Genomic DNA, 23,511 nt, shown 5'->3' with positions numbered 1-23,511 from the left:
AGAGGAGAATCTAACCAATAGAACTGGGGAATCTAACCAGTAGACCTGGCGAATCTAACCAGTAGAACTGGGGAAACTAACCAGTAGAACTTGGGAATCTAACCAGTAGAACTTGGGAATCTAACCAGTAGAACTGGGGAAACTAACCAGTAGAGGGGGAATCTAACCAGTAGAACTGGGGAATCTAACCAGTAGAACTGGGGAATCTAACCAGTAGAACTGGGGAAACTAACCAGTAGAACTGGGGAATCTAACCAGTAGAACTGGGGAATCTAACCAGTAGAACTGGGGAATCTAACCAGTTGAAATTGGGAATCTAACCAGTAGAACTGGGGAATGTAACCAGTAGAACTGGGGAATGTAACCAGTAGAACTGGGGAATCTAACCAGTAGAACTGGGGAAACTAACCAGTAGAACTGGGGAATCTAGCCAGTAGAACTGGGGAATCTAACCAGTAGAACTGGGGATTCTAACCAGTAGAACTGGGGAATCTAACCGGTAGAACTGGGGACACTAACCAGTAGAACTGGGGAATCTAACCAGTAGAGCTGGGGAATCTAACCAGTAGAACTGGGGAATCTAACCAGTAGAACTTGGGAATCTAACCAATAGAACTGGGGAATCTAACCAGTAGAACTTGGGAATCAAACCAGTAGAACTGGGGAATCTAACCAGTAGAACTGGGGAATCTAACCAGTAGAACTGGGGAAACTAACCAGTAGAACTGGGGAAACTAACCAGTAGAACTGGGGAATCTAACCAGTAGAACTAGGGAAACTAACCAGTAGAACTGGGGAAACTAACCAGTAGAACTGGGGAATCTAACCAGTAGAACTGGGGAAACTAACCAGTAGAACTGGGGATTCTAACCAGTAGAACTGGGGAATCTAACCGGTAGAACTGGGGACACTAACCAGTAGAACTGGGGAATCTAACCAGTAGAGCTGGGGAATCTAACCAGTAGAACTGGGGAATCTAACCAGTAGAACTGGGGATTCTAACCAGTAGAACTGGGGAATCTAACCGGTAGAACTGGGGACACTAACCAGTAGAACTGGGGAAACTAACCAGTAGAACTGGGGAAACTAACCAGTAGAACTGGGGAATCTAACCAGTAGAACTAGGGAAACTAACCAGTAGAACTGGGGAAACTAACCAGTAGAACTGGGGAATCTAACCAGTAGAACTGGGGAAACTAACCAGTAGAACTGGGGAATGTAACCAGTAGAACTGGGGAATGTAACCAGTAGAACTGGGGAATCTAACCAGTAGAACTGGGGAATCTAGGAATCTAACCAGTAGAACTGGGGAATGTAACCAGTAGAACTGGGGAATGTAACCAGTAGAACTGGGGAATCTAACCAGTAGAACTGGGGAAACTAACCAGTAGAACTGGTGAATCTAGGAATCTAACCAGTAGAACTGGGGAATCTAGGAATCTAACCAGTAGAACTGGGGAATGTAACCAGTAGAACTGGGGAATGTAACCAGTAGAACTGGGGAATCTAACCAGTAGAACTGGGGAAACTAACCAGTAGAACTGGGGAATGTAACCAGTAGAACTGGGGAATCTAACCAGTAGAACTGGGGAAACTAACCAGTAGAACTGGTGAATCTAGGAATCTAACCAGTAGAACTGGGGAATCTAGGAATCTAACCAGTAGAACTGGGGAATCTAACCAGTAGAACTGGGGAATCTAACCAGTAGAACTGGGGAATCTAACCAGTAGAACTGGGGAAACTAACCAGTAGAACTGGGGAATGTAACCAGTAGAACTGGGGAATCTAACCAGTAGAACTGGGGAAACTAACCAGTAGAACTGGGGAATCTAACCAGTAGAACTGGGGAAACTAACCAGCACAACTGGGGAATCTAACCAGTAGAACTGGGGACACTAACCAGCACAACTGGGGAATCTAACCAGTAGAACTGGGGAATCTAACCAGTAGAACTCAGTGTGAGTTGGCGCTTTGTTTCTTTCAATAGGTTTTGACCTGAGAGAGATTTTTGTCAATTCAAATGCCCGATAGACAGGTGGACATAACACCTCCAATATTTTGTATTGTGTGTGTGTGTGTGTGTGTGTGTGTGTGTGTGTGTGTGTGTCTGTGTGTGTGTGTGTGTGTCATAGGCTGAGACTGGTGGTTATTTTGGGAAGTCAGCTCTCAAGGGCAAAACACACTATACCGAATCGAATGAAATCTGAAACCTGAGAATCAGCAGGGAACCAAGGACGAATCAAATACTCTCAGTGGAGTAATCTTAAACGAATGGTTCAGAACCAATTCAGTGGTTTATTAACTGTGATGTCCTTCTGATCATAGAAATCAATTATAGAAAAGAAGATTACATTTAAACTCTCTACTGTTTAACGCAAGTGACTCCTGTGATATTAGAATGTATAACCTCATGTCATGGAGAAGCAACACACTCTCTCCTCCATTTCTAGCTCATTCTTTCTTTCTTTCCATCCTTGTCTCTCCCTCCTCCATATATCTCTCTTTCTCACTCTCTACGATCCCCCCCATCGCTCTCGTAACCTCCGTCTCCACATCTGCACGTCTCTGTGTCTCTATCTCTCTCTCTCTCTCTCTCTCTCTCCCTCTCTCTCTCCCTCTCTCTCTCCTCCCCCTCTCTCCCCCTCCCTCCGGTGGTGATGTCAAGAGTTGCAAAGCATTATGGGTAGTATCAGAGGATTCCTTGCGTTGCTGTAAACATGACGTCTTTTCTCTTTGTCTTGCTTCCACATAGTCGTAGTGAGGATGTGGGTGTAATGTCCCATCCATATCCACACGTTCTTTTCCGTAGATAAATGTCCTTAAGGCATCATTATGTGAGTACCAGACATGACATTCTGTTGACATGAAGATATTAGCGCTAGTATGCTAATGAGAGGATGCTGCTATATGGGGCTGTAGGTATCCTAGCGGTTAGAGTGTTGGGACAGTAACCCGAAAGGTTGCTGGATCGAATCCCTGAGCCGACAAAAAAGTTTTAAAAATCTGTCGTTCTGCCCCCTGAACAAGGCAATTAACCCACTGTTCCCCATTAGGCCGTCATTGTAAATAAGAATTTGTTCTTTAACTGACTTGCCTAGTTAAATAAATAAAAAGTATGTCTGTCTCTACTGTGTCCTTGGAGCAGCTGTTATAGTTTACATTAGCTAGTGCTGCCCTCTGGTGGATGGAGTGGAGTATTGCCACAGGAGTCAAGCTGAACATATTCTAACTTACTCGACCAGGACTAACCGGGCTCCAGAGTTAACCGGGCTCCAGAGCTAACCGAGGTCCAGGACTAACTGGGCTCCAGGACTAACTGGGCTCCAGGACTAACCGGGCTCCAGAGCTAACCGGGCTCCAGAGCTAACCGGGCTCCAGGACTAACTGGGCTCCAGAGCTAACCGGGCTCCAGGACTAACCGGGCTCCAGGACTAACTGGGCTCCAGAGCTAACTGGGCTCCAGGACTAACTGGGCTCCAGGACTAACCGGGCTCCAGAGCTAACCGGGCTCCAGAGCTAACCGGGCTCCAGAGCTAACCGGGCTCCAGGACTAACTGGGCTCCAGAGCTAACCGGGCTCCAGGACTAACTGGGCTCCAGAGCTAACCGGGCTCCAGGACTAACCGGGCTCCAGGACTAACCGGGCTCCAGGACTAACCGGGCTCCAGGACTAACTTGGCTCCAGAGCTAACCGGGCTCCAGGACTAACTGGGCTCCAGAGCTAACTGGGCTCCAGGACTAACCGGGCTCCAGAGCTAACCCGGGCTCCAGGACTAACTGGGCTCCAGAGCTAACTGGGCTCCAGGACTAACTGGGCTCCAGAGCTAACCGGGCTCCAGAGCTAACCGGGCTCCAGAGCTAACCGGGCTCCAGAGCTAACTGGGCTCCAGGGCTAACCGGGCTCCAGAGCTAACCGGGCTCCAGGACTAACTGGGCTCCAGGACTAACTGGGCTCCAGGACTAACCGGGCTCCACAGCACTGTCAAGAGATCTGAAGATCTTAGCTTGGTGTTGTGTTAAGGTCGCTAACATTGTACTTGTTATACTGTAGTGTAATGACCATTTTTCCCTGTCAGGTTAAAAAGAGAACATTGTTTCCTTATTGCCTGATTGTCTTCATTTTGGACTTGATGTGATTGGTTGATGTGGTCTGGTTGGATCACTCTGTGTGTGACACAGGAGGCTGGAAGGGAGCAGATGGAATGGCATCGAACCATGGAAACCATGGAAACCACGTGTTCGATATATTCTTTACCACTCCACAGACTCCACTCCGGTTATTACCATGAGCCCGTCCTCCACAATTACGGTGTCACCAGCCTCCTGTGGGTTGCTCCCTATAAAGGGAATAGAGACACAGACACTACCTCTCTATAGGGACACAGTCACTGCCTCTCTATAGGGACACAGTCACTACCTCTCTATAGGGACACAGACACTGCTTCTCTTTAGGGACACAGACACTGCCTCTCTATAGGGACACAGACACTGCCTCTCTATAGGGATACAGACACTACCTCTCTATAGGGACACAGACACTACCTCTCTATAGGGACACAGACACTACCTCTCTATAGGGACACAGACACTGCTTCTCTATAGGGACACAGACACTGCCTCTCTATAGGGACACAGACACTACCTCTCTATAGGGACACATACACTACCTCTCTATAGGGACACAGACACTACCTCTCTATAGCGACACAGACACTACCTCTCTATAGGGACACAGACACTGCTTCTCTATAAGCTCTGTTTCTATTTAAATACTGTCTCCCTCTCTCTGAGGTCTGTCTGTATTTAAATACTGTCTCCCTCTCTCTGAGGTCTGTCTCTATTTAAATACTGTCTCCCTCTATCTTATCTCTCTCTCTATTTAAATACTGTCTCCTTCTCTCTGTCTCTCTCTCCTCTCTATTTACATACTGTCTCCCTCCCTCTGTCTCTCTCTCCTCTCTATTTACATACTGTCTCCCTCTCTCTGTCTCCTCTCTATTTACATACTGTCTCCCTCTATCTTATCTCTCTCTCTATTTACATACTGTCTCCCTCTCTCTGTCTCTCTCTCCTCTCTATTTACATACTGTCTCCCTCTATCTTATCTCTCTCTCTATTTATATACTGTCTCCTTCTCTCTGTCTCTCTCTCCTCTCTATTTATATACTGTCTCCCTCTCTCTGTCTCTCTCGCCTCTCTATTTAAATACTGTCTCCCTCTCTCTTATCTCTCTCTCTATTTAAATACTGTCTCCCTCTCTCTGAGCTCCGTCTCTATTTACATACTGTCTCCTTCTCTCTGTCTCTCTCTCCTCTCTATTTACATACTGTCTCCCTCTCTCTGAGCTCTGTCTCTATTTATATACTGTCTCCTTCTCTCTGTCTCTCTCTCCTCTCTATTTATATACTGTCTCCTCTCCCTCACTCTGTTTATATACTGTCTCCCTCTCTATCTCTCCTCTCTATTTACATACTGTCTATCCCTCTATTTCTTATCTCTCTCTCTATTTATATACTGTCTCCTTCTCTCTGTCTATTTCTCTCTCCTCTCTATTTACTGTCTCCCTCTCTGTCTGTCTCTCCTCTCTATTTATATACTGTCTCCCTCACTCTGTCTCTCTCTCCTCTCTATTTACATACTGTCTCCCTCTATCTTATCTCTCTCTCTATTTACATACTGTCTCCCTCTCTCTGTCTCTCTCTCCTATCTATTTACATACTGTCTCCCTCTATCTTATCTCTCTCTCTATTTATATACTGTCTCCTTCTCTCTGTCTCTCTCTCCTCTCTATTTAAATACTGTCTCCCTCTCTCTGTCTCTCTCTCCTCTCTATTTAAATACTGTCTCCTTCTCTCTGTCTCTCTCTCCTCTCTATTTAAATACTGTCTCCCTCTCTCTGAGCTCTGTCTCTATTTACATACTGTCTCCTTCTCTCTGTCTCTCTCTCCTCTCTATTTACATACTGTCTCCCTCTCTCTGTCTCTCTCTCCTCTCTATTTACATACTGTCTCCCTCTATCTTATCTCTCTCTCTATTTACATACTGTCTCCCTCACTCTGTCTCTCTCTCCTATCTATTTACATACTGTCTCCCTCTATCTTATCTCTCTCTCTATTTATATACTGTCTCCTTCTCTCTGTCTCTCTCTCCTCTCTATTTAAATACTATCGCCTTCTCTCTGTCTCTCTCTCCTCTCTATTTAAATACTGTCTCCTTCTCTCTGTCTCTCTCTCCTCTCTATTTAAATACTGGCTCCTTCTCTCTGTCTCTCTCTCCTCTCTATTTATATACTGTCGCCTTCTCTCTGTCTCTCTCTCCTCTCTATTTAAATACTGTCTCCCTCTCTGAGCTCTGTCTCTCCTCTCTATTTAAATACTGTCTCCCTCTCTGAGCTCTGTCTCTCTCTCCTCTCTATTTAAATACTGTCTCCCTCTCTCTGTCTCTCTCTCCTCTCTATTTAAATACTGCCTTCCTCTCTCTGTCTCGCTCTCCTCTCTATTTACATACTGTCTCCCTCTCTCTATCTCCCTCTCCTCTCTATTTAAATACTGTCTCCCTCTCTCTTATCTCTCTCTCTATTTAAATACTGTCTCCTTCTCTCTGTCTCTTTCTCCTCTCTATTTAAATACTGTCTCCTTCTCTCTGTCTCTCTCTCCTCTCTATTTAAATACAATCTCCTTCTCTCTGTCTCTCTCTCCTCTCTATTTAAATACAATCTCCTTCTCTCTGTCTCTCTCTCCTCTCTATTTAAATACTGTCTCCCTCTCTCTGTCTCTCTCTCTATTTAAATACTGTCTCCTTCTCTCTGTCTCTTTCTCCTCTCTATTTAAATACTGTCTCCTTCTCTCTGTCTCTCTCTCCTCTCTATTTAAATACTGTCTCCCTCTCTCTGTCTCTCTCTCCTCTCTATTTAAATACTGTCTCCCTCTCTTTTATCTCTCTCTCTATTTAAATACTGTCTCCTTCTCTCTGTCTCTTTCTCCTCTCTATTTAAATACTGTCTCCTTCTCTCTGTCTCTCTCTCCTCTCTATTTAAATACTGTCTCCCTCTCTCTGTCTCTCTCTCCTCTCTATTTAAATACTGTCTCCCTCTCTCTTATCTCTCTCTCTATTTAAATACTGTCTCCTTCTCTCTGTCTCTTTCTCCTCTCTATTTAAATACTGTCTCCTTCTCTCTGTCTCTCTCTCCTCTCTATTTAAATACTGTCTCCCTCTCTCTGTCTCTCTCTCCTCTCTATTTAAATACTGTCTCCCTCTCTCTGAGCTCTGTCTCTATTTACATACTGTCTCCTTCTCTCTGTCTCTCTCTCCTCTCTATTTAAATACTGTCTCCTTCTCTCTGTCTCTCTCTCCTCTCTATTTAAATACTGTCTCCCTCTCTCTGAGCTCTGTCTCTATTTACATACTGTCTCCTTCTCTCTGTCTCTCTCTCCTCTCTATTTACATACTGTCTCCCTCTATCTTATCTCTCTCTCTATTTACATACTGTCTCCCTCACTCTGTCTCTCTCTCCTATCTATTTACATACTGTCTCCCTCTATCTTATCTCTCTCTCTATTTATATACTGTCTCCTTCTCTCTGTCTCTCTCTCCTCTCTATTTAAATACTGTCGCCTTCTCTCTGTCTCTCTCTCCTCTCTATTTAAATACTGTCTCCTTCTCTCTGTCTCTCTCTCCTCTCTATTTAAATACTGTCTCCTTCTCTGTCTCTCTCTCCTCTCTATTTATATACTGTCGCCTTCTCTCTGTCTCTCTCTCCTCTCTATTTAAATACTGTCTCCCTCTCTCTTATCTCTCTCTCTATTTAAATACTGTCTCCTTCTCTCTGTCTCTCTCTCCTCTCTATTTAAATACTGTCTCCCTCTCTGAGCTCTGTCTCTCCTCTCTATTTAAATACTGTCTCCCTCTCTGAGCTCTGTCTCTCCTCTCTATTTAAATACTGTCTCCCTCTCTCTGTCTCTCTCTCCTCTCTATTTAAATACTGTCTCCCTCTCTGAGCTCTGTCTCTCCTCTCTATTTAAATACTGTCTCCCTCTCTGAGCTCTGTCTCTCTCTCCTCTCTATTTAAATACTGCCTTCCTCTCTCTGTCTCGCTCTCCTCTCTATTTACATACTGTCTCCCTCTCTCTATCTCCCTCTCCTCTCTATTTAAATACTGTCTCCCTCTCTCTTATCTCTCTCTCTATTTAAATACTGTCTCCTTCTCTCTGTCTCTTTCTCCTCTCTATTTAAATACTGTCTCCTTCTCTCTGTCTCTCTCTCCTCTCTATTTAAATACAATCTCCTTCTCTCTGTCTCTCTCTCCTCTCTATTTAAATACAATCTCCTTCTCTCTGTCTCTCTCTCCTCTCTATTTAAATACTGTCTCCCTCTCTCTTAGCTCTGTCTCTATTTAAATACTGTCTCCTTCTCTCTGTCTCTCTCTCCTCTCTATTTAAATACAATCTCCTTCTCTCTGTCTCTCTCTCCTCTCTATTTAAATACTGTCTCCCTCTCTCTTATCTCTGTCTCTATTTAAATACTGTCTCCTTCTCTCTGTCTCTCTCTCCTCTCTATTTAAATACTGTCTCCTTCTCTCTGTCTCTCTCTCCTCTCTATTTACATGCTGTCTCCTTCTCTCTGTCTCTCTCTCCTCTCTATTTAAATACTGTCTCCCTCTCTCTGAGCTCTGTCTCTCCTCTCTATTTAAATACTGTCTCCCTCTCTCTGAGCTCTGTCTCTCCTCTCTATTTAAATACTGTCTCCCTCTCTCTGAGCTCTGTCTCTCCTCTCTATTTAAATACTGTCTCCCTCTCTGAGCTCTGTCTCTCTCCTCTCTATTTAAATACTGTCTCCCTCTCTGAGCTCTGTGTCTCTCTCTTCTCTATTTAAATACTGTCTCCCTCTCTGAGCTCTGTCTCTCTCCTCTCTATTTAAATACTGTCTCCCTCTCTGAGCTCTGTCTCCTCTCCTCTCTATTTAAATACTGTCTCCCTCTCTGAGCTCTGTGTCTCTCTCCTCTCTATTTAAATACTGTCTCCTTCTCTCTGTCACTCTCTCCTCTCTATTTACATACTGTCTCCCTCTCTCTGTCTCTCTCTCCTCTCTATTTAAATACTGTCTCCCTCTCTGAGCTCTGTCTCTCTCCTCTCTATTTAAATACTGTCTCCCTCTCTGAGCTCTGTGTCTCTCTCTTCTCTATTTAAATACTGTCTCCCTCTCTGAGCTCTGTCTCCTCTCCTCTCTATTTAAATACTGTCTCCCTCTCTGAGCTCTGTGTCTCTCTCTTCTCTATTTAAATACTGTCTCCTTCTATCTGAGCTCTGTCTCTCCTCTCTATTTAAATACTGTCTCCCTCTCTGAGCTCTGTGTCTCCTCTCTATTTAAATACTGTCTCCCTCTCTGAGCTCTGTGTCTCTCTCTATTTAAATACTGTCTCCCTCTCTGAGCTCTGTGTCTCCTCTCTATTTAAATACTGTCTCCCTCTCTGAGCTCTGTGTCTCCTCTCTATTTAAATACTGTCTCCCTCTCTGAGCTCTGTGTCTCCTCTCTATTTAAATACTGTCTCCCTCTCTGAGCTCTGTGTCTCTCTCTTCTCTCCAAGGAGCAGGACTACGAACAAGAAGCATAAAACCATCAGTCCAATTCTCCATCCAACCAGAAGCACAATACCGACATGTATTCAAATTCAAAAGGACAAAAATGCTGAAACTACGACAACAATACAAAATCTAATCCTGTTGCAAAAAAAAGTACAAAAATCCACAAATAAGAAAATTCCACCTGAGACAAAACATTCCTCCTTCCGTCTTCAAGACAAATCTTTTATGATAATCGATGCTATATTGTAAATGTCATGTTACTGCTGTAATGTGTTGGGTCCGTGTAGTTGTTTCTTGAGGTGTAGAAGAGCCGTCCGCTGTCTCGAGTCTCGTTTCCTTGATTCCCTCCCAATGGAACGAGACCCCCCGGACCATAGAAATACAATCCATAGAACAGGCCTCCCCATTCAAGACTGGACTCTATTTCTATGCTTGTGACTCTTTGTGTGTTTCTGTATTTATAAATGTGAGATAATAATAATAGGTGTATTTTTCTCATCTTCCAACAACGACGTTGGGAGCGAAAGAAAATAATTAATCCGATCGCAGATGCAGATATGACTACTACCAATAATATTCTATAAGTGTGTACAATGCCTGTTTGTGGGTTCTCTCTTTTGGATTTACTTTTGGAGCAAGTTTTGATTTATTTAACGTATTTTTAAGTAAGAGTTTTATACATTGTATCTTTATAGTTGCTTGTGAAATCATTCTGGTGGAACTATCTGTTAGAAATGGATAAACTACGTGTGTGTGTGTGTGTGTGTGTGTGTGTGTGTGTGTGTGTGTGTGTGTGTGTGTGTGTGTGTGTGTGTGTGTGTGTGTGTGTGTGTGTGTGTGTGTGTGTGTGTTTGTGTGTACTGAAGATTTTAACAAGTTAAAGTCAATATATTACATCTTGAAATCATAATGGTTGTCAGATCAATATGTTCTTTAAAGTGCAGGTACTTGTCAATATATAGGTTTATGTGTCAACGCAGACAAACTAACACACCTTCTGTAAATAAAAACGTGAGAAAAAAGATACCAAGTGTGGGTTGTTTATTAGAATGTTCAAACCAGGAAGTACTGTCTGTCTGTCTGTCTGTCTGTCTGTCTGTCTGTCTGTCTGTCTGTCTGTCTGTCTGTCTGGTTGTCTGTCTGGTTGTCTGTCTGTCTGTCTGTCTGTCTGTCTGTCTGTCTGTCTGTCTGTCTGTCTGTCTGTCTGTCTGTCTGTCTGTCTGTCTGTCTGTCTGTCTGTGCCCGCCCGCCCGCCTCCCTCCCTATCTATCTCTCTCTCTCTATCTGTCTGTCGTATCAGTGAGCTCTGTCATACACAATCTCTCTCTCTTTGTCTCTACATCTCTTTCTCCCATTCTGTATGGTGTCTGTGCCTCTGTGCTAGCAGACAGACCAACAGAGTGTTTAGAATCTGCTGAGGTGGGGCCCTGTCATAGCTGGGATGCCTCTGTAATCTAGGCTGTGTAGTGAGGTGGGGCCCTGGCATAGCTGGGATGCCTCTGTAATCTAGGCTGTGTAGTGAGGTTTAGTCTTGTTAATCCATCCGGAACATCCAGTAGCCCCGGGCCACTAGCAGAGGGTATTAAACCTCCCCCTCTCTGCACTCTCTGTACTGCCCTTCTCTAACCCGCTCTACTGTACCACTGCTGCTGTCCGGACCAGAACCAGAGGACCAGCGCCTCCAAGGAGACAGAGGACCAGCGCCTCCAAGGAGACAGAGGACCAGGGAGAGACAGAGAGATTGAAAAACATCATGGCCTCTTTTAAGAAATCTTTTGAAGGGCTGAAGGGCTCCACTCAATCAGCAGCCAAGGGAGTCACAGAGCATGCAGGTAACGGTATGACACTAGAGCTGTTCTCTGTCGCAGAACTTAACTTTAGTAACTTTATCCGTGTAGAAAGGATGCCAACTATCTCCTTCTGCTGTGCAGGCAATTAGATTAATACAAATTGAACAGCTACCTCGTTAACTTGATGGGATTTGCTTGATGTTTCGAACTGGGTGACCCAGGAAATGGATCTCGCATCATAACCTCTTAAAGTTCAACAGGTCGTCTGGATAATACTCATTGTCTCTGTCTCAAGTCAGTGAATGTAAAAAAAAAACATTACGTTATATTTGCCTTATAAAGCCTTGAAATCATCTATCTTTTAATCTGTGAAGTTAGAGGATTTATTTTGTATATCATTTCTCCTGAGACAGAAAATCCACCTTGATACAACAGTCTGTGAACATCCTACTTGATACAGCAGTCTGTGAAAATCCAACTTGATACAGCAGTCTGTGAAAATCCTACTTGATAAGGCAGTCTGTGAAAATTCTACTTGATAGAGCAGTCTGTGAAAATCCTATTTGATACAGCAGTCTGTGAAAATCCAACTTGATATACAGCAGTCTGTGAAAATCCTACTTGATAAAGCAGTCTGTGAACATCCTACTTGATACAGCAGTCTGTGAACATCCTACTTGATACAGCAGTCTGTGAACATCCTACTTGATACAGCAGTCTGTGAAAATTCTACTTGATAAGGCAGTCTGTGAAAATCCTACTTGATACAGCAGTCTGTGAAAATCCTACTTGATAAGGCAGTCTGTGAATATCCTACTTGATAAGGCGGTCTGTGAAAATCCTACTTGATAAGGCAGCCTGTGAAAATCCTACTTGATAAGGCAGTCTGTGAACATCCTACTTGATACAGCAGTCTGTGAATATCCTACTTGATAAGGCAGTCTGTGAACATCCTGTTGTGAGTGGAAAGAACAATACAAAATTCACTATAACCCCTAGCTAATGTTCAGTCTTGTTGAAGGAGAATGTTGAGTAACACTGTTTGAAACATACCGGCATAACTGCTAAAAACAGTCATAACCTGTCATAACCTGTCATAACCTGTCATAACCTGTCATGTGATGACAGCTGACAGAACCTGTCATAACCTGTCATAACCTGTCATGTGATGACAGCTGACAGAACCTGTCATAACCTGTCATGTGATGACAGCTGACAGAACCTGTCATAACCTGTTATAACCTGTCATGTGATGACAGCTGACAGAACCTGTCATAACCTGTCATGTGATGACAGCTGACAGAACCTGTCATAACCTGTCATAACCTGTCATGTGATGACAGCTGACAGAACCTGTCATAACCTGTCATAACCTGTCATGTGATGACAGCTGACAGAACCTGTCATAACCTGTCATGTGATGACAGCTGACAGAACCTGTCATAACCTGTCATGTGATGACAGCTGACAGAACCTGTCATAACCTGTCATGTGATGACAGCTGACAGAACCTGTCATAACCTGTCATAACCTGTCATGTGATGACAGCTGACAGAACCTGTCATAACCTGTCATGTGATGACAGCTGACAGAACCTGTCATAACCTGTTATAACCTGTCATGTGATGACAGCTGACAGAACCTGTCATAACCTGTTATAACCTGTCATGTGATGACAGCTGACAGAACCTGTCATAACCTGTTATAACCTGGTTACTGTGTTGTGTTCAGTCCTGGCAGCTCAGGAAACTGTACAGCAGGTGGCAGAGTCCTCCAAGGAAACAACCAACATAGGTACAGTACACACACACACACACACACACACACACACACACACACACACACACACACACACACACACACACACACACACACACACACACACACACACACACAATATCAGAACATTTTAACATTTTTAGTTTTTAAAAACCCTGCTGAGGCATTGATGAGACATCTGTTTACCTCTAACAACAGGACCATGTAATACACTAAGGTGTTTTCGTCTCTTTTCTCTCTCTCTCTCTCTCTCTCTCTCTCTCCTCCCCTCCCCTCCCTCCTCTCTCTCTCTCTCTCTCCCCTCCCTCTCTCTCTCTCTCTCCCCCTCTCTCCCTCTCTCTCTCTCTCTCTCTCTCTCTCTCTCTCTCCCCTCTCTCTCTCCCTCCCTCTCTCTCTCTCTCTCTCCCTCTCTCTCTCTCTCTCTCTCTCTCTCTCTCTCTCTCTCTCTCTCTCTCCCCCTCCCTCTCTCTCTCTCTCTCTCTCTCCCTCCCTCCTCTCTCTCTCTCTCTCTCTGACTCTCTCTCTCTCTTCTCTCTCTCTCTCTCTCTCTCTCTCTCTCTCTCTCTCTCTCTCTCTCTCTCCCCTCTCTCTCTCTCTCTCTCTCTCCCTCCCTCTCTCTCTCTCTCTCTCTCTCTCTCTCTCCCCTCCCTCTCTCTCTCTCTCTCTCTCTCCCCTCCCTCTCTCTCTCTCTCTCTCTCTCTCCCCTCCCTCTCTCTCTTCCCCACTCTGACTCTCTCTCTCTCTCTCTCTGTCTCTCTCTCTCTCTCTCTCAATTCAATTCAATTCAATTCAATTCAAGGGCTTTATTGGAATGGGAAACATGTGTTAACATTGCCAAAGCAAGTGAGGTAGATAATAGGTAGATAATATATAAAGTGAATATATAAAGTGAAATAAACAATAAAAATTAGGTATACAAGGTATACAAGGGAGAATAAATAAGAATAAATAAGCATAAATATGGGTTGTATTTACAATGGTGTTTGTTCTTCACTGGTTGCCCTTTTCTCGTGGCAACAGGTCACACATCTTGCTGCTGTGACGGCACACTGTAGAATTTCACCCAGTAGATATGGGAGTTTATCCAAATTGGATTTGTTTTCAAATTCTTTGTGGATCTGTGTAATCTGAGGGAAATATGTCTCTCTAATATGGTCATACGTTGGACAGGAGGTTAGGAAGTGCAGCTCAGTTTCCACCTCATTTTGTGGGCAGTGTGCACATAGCCTGTCTTCTCTTGAGAGCCAGGTCTGTCTATGGCGGCCTTTCTCAATAGCAAGGCTATGCTCACTGAGTCTGTACATAGTCAAAGCTTTCCTTACGTTTGGGTCAGTCACAGTGGTCAGGTATTCTGCCGCTGTGTACTCTCTGTTTGGGCCAAATAGCATTCTAGTTTGCTCTGTTTTTTTGTAAATTCTTTCCAATGTGTCAAGTAATTATCTTTTTGTTTTCTCATGATTTGGTTGGGTCTAATTGATTGTGCTGATGTCCTGGGGCTCTGTAGGGTGTGTTTGTGGTTGTGAACAGAGCCCCAGGACCAGCTTGCTTAGGGGACTCTTCTCCAGGTTCATCTCTCTCTCTCTCTCTCTCTCTCTCTCTCTCTCTCTCTCTCTCTCTCTCTCTCTCTCTCTCTCTCTCTCTCTCTAGCGGCCACAGAGGCCAGCCGACAGACACATGCGGTCATTGGAACGGCAGCAGACAAGGCAACCGACACCATCAAGGAGTTTGGACAGAAGCTGGGGACTAAATGATCCCTCCAGCCTTTCCTTTACAGAGGGACATCTTCATAAGTGGCACCCTTTCCTGCACTACCTGTTGAAAGTAGTGCAGTACTAAGGGAATAGGGTGCTATTTAATACAAATCCTTACGCCAGAAGAAAATAAAAATGTGAAAAATCGTACACAAGGCAGAACAAACATTCTACACTGAAAGATGGTCTTGAAATCGTTTCCCAACAATGTGACGCTTTCTTTTTGTTTTCCTAGTGTTTCATTATATCTGATTATTTTTTACCAAAGATAATAAAGACATGAGTTCTCTTTGAATCAGAGATATTCACCTTTCACAGGAACCTCACACAAAGACTAGCTACTGTACCTGTATGAACAGAGCTACCATAGCAAGGGTATCTACAGCAACACATACTGTACGCTACCATAGCAACAGGGGACAGAGCCTACAGAGAGAGTACTCACAACCTTTGACTTATTCCACATTTTGTTGTGTTACAGTATTCATTTTTTTTATTTGATTAAATTTAGATTTTGTGTCACAATAAAAACACAACACCCCATAATGTCAACATGGAATTATGTTGTTTTTTTTAACAATTTTTACAAATTAATAAAAATGTAAAAGCTGAAATGTCTTGAGTCAATAAGTATTCAACCCCTTTGTTATGACAAGCCTAAATAAGTTCAGGTGTAAAAATGTACTTAACAAGTCACATAATATGTTGCATGAACTCACTCTGTGCGCAATAATAGTGCTTAACATGATTTTTGAATGACTACCTCATCTCTGTACGCCACACATGATCTGTAAGGTCCCTCAGTCGAGCAGTGAATATCAAACACAGATTCAACCACAAAGACCAGGGAGGTTTTCCAATGCCTCACAAAGAAGGACACCTATTGGTAGATGGGTAAAAAAAAAAAAAAAAGCAGACATTGAATACCCTTTGAGTATGGTGAAGTTATAAATTACACTTTGGATGCTGCATCAATACACCCAGATACTAACTCAGTTGCCGGAGAGGAAGGAAACCACTCAGGGAAGGGTGACCTTTAAAACAGTTACAGTTTAATGGCTGTGATAGGAGAAAACAATATGGTAGTTACTCCACAATATTAACCTAAATGACAGAGTGAAATGAAGGAAGCCTGTACAGAATAAAAAATATTCCAAAACATGCATCCTGCTTGTAAGAAGACACTAAAGTAAAACTGCAAAACATTTGACAAAGAAATTAACTTCATGTCCGGAATACAAAGCATTATGTTTGGGGCAAACTCAACACATCACTGAGTACCACTCTCCATATTTTCAAGCCTGGTGGTGGCTGCATCATGTTATGCTTGTCATTGGCAAGGACTAGAGAGATGTTTTAGGACAAAAATGTATGGAATAGAGCTAAGCACAGGCATTTAATTTTCAATACATTTTCAAAAATGTCTAAAAACATTTTTTCACTTTTTCATTATGGGATATCGTGTGTAAATAGGTGAGAAAAAAATATATTTAATATATTTTGAATTCCGTCTGTAACACAATTTTTTTTAGAATAAGTCAAGGGGTATGAATACTTTCTTCAGGCACTGTATCTCACTACATTAAACACTTCACTTAATGCATTTATCATGCAAATAAACTGTTGACATTATCAACAGTTCAGAAAGGGACATACAGTAATATTAATATAAAAAAATATTTGCATGCTAAGTGTGTTTAATAGCTGCACACTCATCACTATCTTCACTATTATAACTATCATCACTGCCAGCACTATCATCGCTATCAGCACTATTATCACTATCGGCACTATCAGCACTATCATCACTATCATCACTATCACTACTATCATAACTATCATCACTGCCAGCACTATCATCGCTATCAGCACTATTATCACTATCGGCACTATCATCACTATCATCACTATCACTATCACTATCATAACTATCGGCACCATCAGCACTATTATCACTTTCAGCACTATCATAACTATCGGCACTTTCAGCACTATCATTACTATCGGCACCTTCATCACTATCATAAATGTCATAACTATCATCACTATCAGCACTATCATCACTATCTTAACTATCATAACTATCATCACTATCATAACTATCATCACTATCATAACTATCATAACTATCAGCACTATCATCACTATCATCGCTATCATCACTATCAGCACTATCAGCGCTATCATAACTATCAGTGCTATCATCACTATCATCACTATCAGCACTATCATAACTATTATCACTATCATCACTATCATACCTATCAGTGCTATCATCACTATCAGCACTATCATCACTATCATCACTATCAGCACTATCATCACTATCATCACTATCAGCACTATCATAACTATCATCACTATCATCACTATCATAACTATCAGCACTATCAGCACTATCATAACTATCAGCACCATCAGCACTATCATAACTATCATCACTATCAGCACTATCAGCACTATCATCACTATCATCACTATCATCACTATCAGTGCTATCAGCACTATCATCACTATCATCACTATCAGAACTATCATCACTATCATCACTATCATAACTATCAGCACTATCAGCACTATCATAACTATCAGCACTATCAGCACTATCATAACTATCAGTGCTATCATCACTACCATAACTATCAGTGCTATCATCGCTATCATAACTATCATCACTATCGGCACTATCAGCACTATCATAACTATCATAACTACCATAACTATCATAACTATCAGTGCTATCATCGCTATCATAACTATCATCACGATCAGCACTATCAGCACTATTATCACTATCATCACTATCATAACTATCATCACTATCAGCACTATCGGCACTATCATAACTATCATCACTATCATCACTATCATAACTATCAGCACTATCATCACTATCATCACTATCATCACTATCATCATAACTATCATAACTATCATCACTATCATCACTATCGGCACTATCATAACTATCAGTGCTATCATCACTATCATCACTATCATCACTATATCACTATCGGCACTATCATAACTATTATCACTATCATAACTATCAGTGCTATCAGCACTATCATCACTATCATCACTATCATCACTAACAGTGCTATCAGCACTATCATCACTATCATCACTATCATCACTATCATAACTATCAGCACTATCAGCACTATCATAACTATCAGTGCTATCAGCACTATCATAACTATCATCACTATCGGCACTATCAGCACTATCATAACTATCAGCACTATCAGCACTATCAGCACTATCATAACTATCAGTGCTATCATCACTATCATAACTATCAGCACTATCAGCACTATCATCACTATCAGCACTATCAGCACTATTATCACTATCATAACTATCAGCACTATCGGCACTATCAGCACTATCATAACTATCAGTGCTATCATCACTATCATAACTATCAGCACTATCAGCACTATCATCACTATCATAACTATCATCACTATCATCACTATCATCACTATCATAACTATCAGCACTATCAGCACTATCATCGCTATCATCACTATCAGCACTATCATCACTGTCAGCACTATCATCACTATCATAACTATCAACACTAGCATTACTATCATCACTATCATAACTATCATCACTATCAGCACTATCATCACTATCATCACTATCATCACTATCGGCACTATCATAACTATTATCACTATCAGCACTATCATCACTGTCAGCACTATCAGCACTATCAGCACTATCATCACTAGCATTACTATCATCACTATCATAACTATCATCACTATCATCACTATCAGTGCTATCAGCACTATCATCACTATCATCACTATCATCACTATCATAACTATCATCACTATCAGCACTATCATAACTATCAGCACTATCATAACTATCAGCACTATCAGCACTATCATAACTATCAGTGCTATCATCACTATCATAACTATCATCACTATCGGCACTATCAGCACTATCATAACTATCAGCACTATCAGCACTATCATAACTATCAGTGCTATCATCACTATCATAACTATCATCACTATCAGCACTATCAGCACTATTATCACTATCATCACTATCATAACTATCATCACTGTCAGCACTATCAGCACTATCATAACTATCATCACTATCATCACTATCATAACTATCATCACTATCATAACTATCAGCACTATCATAACTATCAGCACTATCAGCACTATCATCGCTATCATCACTATCAGCACTATCATCACTGTCAGCACTATCATCACTATCATAACTATCATCACTATCATCACTATCAGCACTATCATCACTATCAGCACTATCAGCACTGTCAGCACTATCATAACTATCATCACTATCATAACTATCAACACTAGCATTACTATCATCACTATCATCACTATCAGCACTATCATCACTATCAGCACTATCATCACTATCAGCACTATCAGCACTATCAGCACCTTCATCACTATCATAACTATCATAACTATCATCACTATCGCACTATCAGCACTATCAGCACTATCAGCACTATCATCACTATCATAACTATCATCACTATCGGCACTATCAGCACTATCAGCACTATCATCACTGTCAGCACTATCATCACTATCAGCACTATCAGCACTATCAGCACCTTCATCACTATCATAACTATCATAACTATCAGCACTATCATCACTATCAGCACTATCAGCACTATCAGCACTATCATCACTATCATCACTATCGGCACTATCATCACTGTCAGCACTATCATAACTATCAGCACTATCAGCACTATCAGCACTAACAGCACTATCATCGCTATCAACACTGTCAGCACTATCATCACTATCATCACTATCAACACTAGCATAACTATCGGCACTATCATCACTGTCAGCACTATCAGCACTATCAACACTATCAGCACCTTCATCACTATCAGCACTATCAGCACTATCAACACTAGCATAACTATCATCACTATCATCACTATCAGCACTATCAGCACTATCATCACTATCAGCACTATCATAACTATCATCACTATCAGCACTATCATAACTATCATCACTATCATCACTATCAGCACTATCATCACTATCAGCACTATCATAACTATCAGCACTAACAGCACTATCAGCACTATCAGCACCTTCATAACTATCATCACTATCAGCACTATCATAACTATCATCACTATCAGCACCTTCATCACTATCAGCACTATCAGCACTATCATAACTATCATCACTATCAGCACTATCATAACTATCATCACTATCATCACTATCAGCACCTTCATAACTATCATCACTATCAGCACTATCATAACTATCATCACTATCATAACTATCATCACTATCAGCACCTTAATCACTATCAGCACTATCATCACTATCAGCACCTTCATAACTATCATCACTATCATCACTATCAGCACCTTCATAACTATCATCACTATCAGCACTATCATAACTATCATCACTATCATAACTATCATCACTATCAGCACCTTCATCACTATCAGCACTATCATCACTATCAGCACTATCATAACTATCATCACTATCAGCACTATCATCACTATCAGCACTATCAGCACTATCATAGCTATCAGCACTATCATCACTATCATCACTATCATCACTATCAGCACTATCAGCACTATCATCACTATCAGCACCTTCATCACTATCAGCACCTTCATCACTATCATCACTATCATCACTATCATAACTATCATCACTATCAGCACTATCATCACTATCAGCACTATCATCACTATCAACACTATCAGCACTATCAGCACTATCATCACTATCATAACTATCATCACTATCAGCACTATCAGCACTATCATCACTATCAGCACCTTCATCACTATCAGCACCTTCATCACTATCATCGCTATCAGCACTATCATCACTATCGGCGCTATCATCACTATCATCACTATCATCACTATCAGCACTATCATCACTATCATCACTATCGGCACTATCGGCACTATCATAACTATCATCACTATCATCACTATCAGCACTATCGGCACTATCATAACTATCATCACTATCGGCACTACCATAACTATCATCACCTACATCACTATCATCACTATCATAACTATCATCACCTTCATCACTATCGGCACTATCATAACTATCATCACTATCAGCACCTTCATCACCTTCATCACTATCATCACTATCATCACTACCAGCACTATCATCACTATCATCACTATCAGCACCTTCATCACTAGCATCACTATCAGCACCATCAGCACTATCAGCACCTTCATCACTATCAGCACTATCATCACTATCATCACTACCAGCACCTTCATCCCTATCATCACTATCATAACTATCATCACTATCAGCACCTTCATCACTATCATCACTATCATCACTATCATCACTATCATCACTATCATCACTATCATCACTATCATCACTATCATCACTATCATCACTATCATAACTATCATCACTATCATCACTATCATCACTATCAGCACCTTCATAACTATCATCACTATCATCACTATCAGCACCTTCATAACTATCATCACTATCAGCACTATCATAACTATCATCACTATCATAACTATCATCACTATCAGCACCTTCATCACTAGCATCACTATCAGCACTATCAGCACTATCAGCACCTTCATCACTATCAGCACTATCATCACTATCATCACTACCAGCACCTTCATCCCTATCATCACTATCATAACTATCATCACTATCAGCACCTTCATCACTATCATCACTATCATCACTATCATCACTATCATCACTATCATCACTATCATCACTATCATAACTATCATCACTATCAGCACCTTCATCACTATCATCACTATCATCACTATCATCACTATCATCACTATCATCACTATCATAACTATCATAACTATCATCACTATCATCACTATAATAACTATCAGCACCTTCATCACTATAATAACTATCATCACTATCATCACTATCATAACTATCATCACTATCATAACTATCATAACTATCATCACTATCAGCACCTTCATCACTATCATCACTATCATCACTATCATCACTATCATCACTATCATCACTATCATAACTATCATCACTATCATCACTATAATAACTATCAGCACCTTCATCACTATAATAACTATCATCACTATCATCACTATCATAACTATCATAACTATCATCACTATAATAACTATCATCACTATCATCACTATCATAACTATCATCACTATCATAACTATCATAACTATCATCACTATCATCACTATAATAACTATCAGCACCTTCATCACTATCAGCACCTTCATCACTATGTTGACAGTCTTTTGGGCATCAGACTGAGTTGCATTTTATCTGAGTTGTTTACTTCAGCGCTCCTCACACACACACACACACACACACCTCCCTCCTATCACAGCGCCGGTTGCTAAGCAACAGAATTCAGAGAGCTGTGAGGCGGCCAGGGATTGGCTGAGGCCTTGGAAAGTGATATAGTGAGGATTTTGACTGTGCCAACATTGGAACACGGTGTTCCGGCCAAGCTTGTGCCTCCAAAGAAACGCTGCTGCTGCTGCCTACACAATGTATTGATGCCTGTAACAATGAAAAAGCTTGGCTTAGTTCTTATCGGTAAAGCTTAGATTGTTTAAAATGTGCACACTTCCAGAAAGAAAATACTAGAGGATGCAGGCAGGAACAATACAAATAAATACACAAATGCTGGCTTTGCAATTTATTGATACCTGTAAACAATAATAAAGCTTGGCTTAGTTCTTATCGGTAAAGCTTAGACTAATTTATCAAGATGATCTTGGCTCCTGGACTCCTAGTCCGCACATTTCAAGGCTGCATTGAGACGATGACTTATCAGTGACCCAAGCCCTGCCATTGTGTCACTGAGTTGTCGTAGTGCTGCGGCATATGTACATTGTCCCAGTCATACGTTGGCAGTCATAACATAAGTAACCTAATGTATGTCCCTCTAACCCCCCTTCCCGAATGCCCCTAGTTAATCATACAGCTATTGTATGCTGTAATCATGAGCCTATGAACCAGAGTTATACTGTTAGCACTGAGGTGATGTGCCCTGGTAGGAAGTCTGTCCACTGTGTAATGCTCACCCTGCACTATCGTCTCGAATATAAATAAATATCCCCGTCATGTCTACTGCTGATAAACCGCTCAGTGAAACGATCACAACAATCAAGCATCCAAGAAAAGTGCTCAAAATAGCCCCGCGTTAACATGTGTAACCTAGGAAACAAGGTACATGAAGCTAATAAGTTGCTAGTAACAGATACCATTCATATTCTGACAATCTCTGAAACTCACTTAGATCATACCTTTGATGATACAGTGGTAGCAAGACATGGTTTCAACATCTACAGGAGAGACAGGATTGTGTGCGTGTTGCTGTGAAGCTTAGAGATGTTAAATACTGTTGAAGTAATATGGCTACAGGTTCATCTGCCTCACCTAAAGCTCATTCTGGTGGGAAGCTGCTATAGACAGTCAGTCAGTATCTGGATAATGTTAAATACTGTTGAAGTAATATGGCTACAGGTTCCTCTGCCTCACCTAAAGCCCATTCTGGTGGGAA

At 41.6% G+C, this 23,511-nt stretch overlaps 1 protein-coding gene across 1 annotated transcript; it reads right to left on the bottom strand.

Moving 5' to 3' along the window:
* Positions 1-16,588: 16,588 nt before the first annotated feature.
* Positions 16,589-23,073, bottom strand: LOC135570748 (dentin sialophosphoprotein-like). The gene is given in 6 exon segments (XM_065016706.1): positions 16,589-16,911; positions 16,993-17,907; positions 17,997-19,395; positions 19,494-21,556; positions 21,656-21,825; positions 23,033-23,073. Coding segments are annotated over 6 exon segments (4,911 nt in total).
* Positions 23,074-23,511: the final 438 nt, after the last annotated feature.

The sequence above is a fragment of the Oncorhynchus nerka genome, unplaced genomic scaffold (assembly GCF_034236695.1).
Source record: "Oncorhynchus nerka isolate Pitt River unplaced genomic scaffold, Oner_Uvic_2.0 unplaced_scaffold_898, whole genome shotgun sequence".
NCBI classification, from domain to species: Eukaryota; Metazoa; Chordata; class Actinopteri; order Salmoniformes; family Salmonidae; genus Oncorhynchus; species Oncorhynchus nerka.
This window is presented reverse-complemented; position numbering and strand designations above follow the sequence as displayed.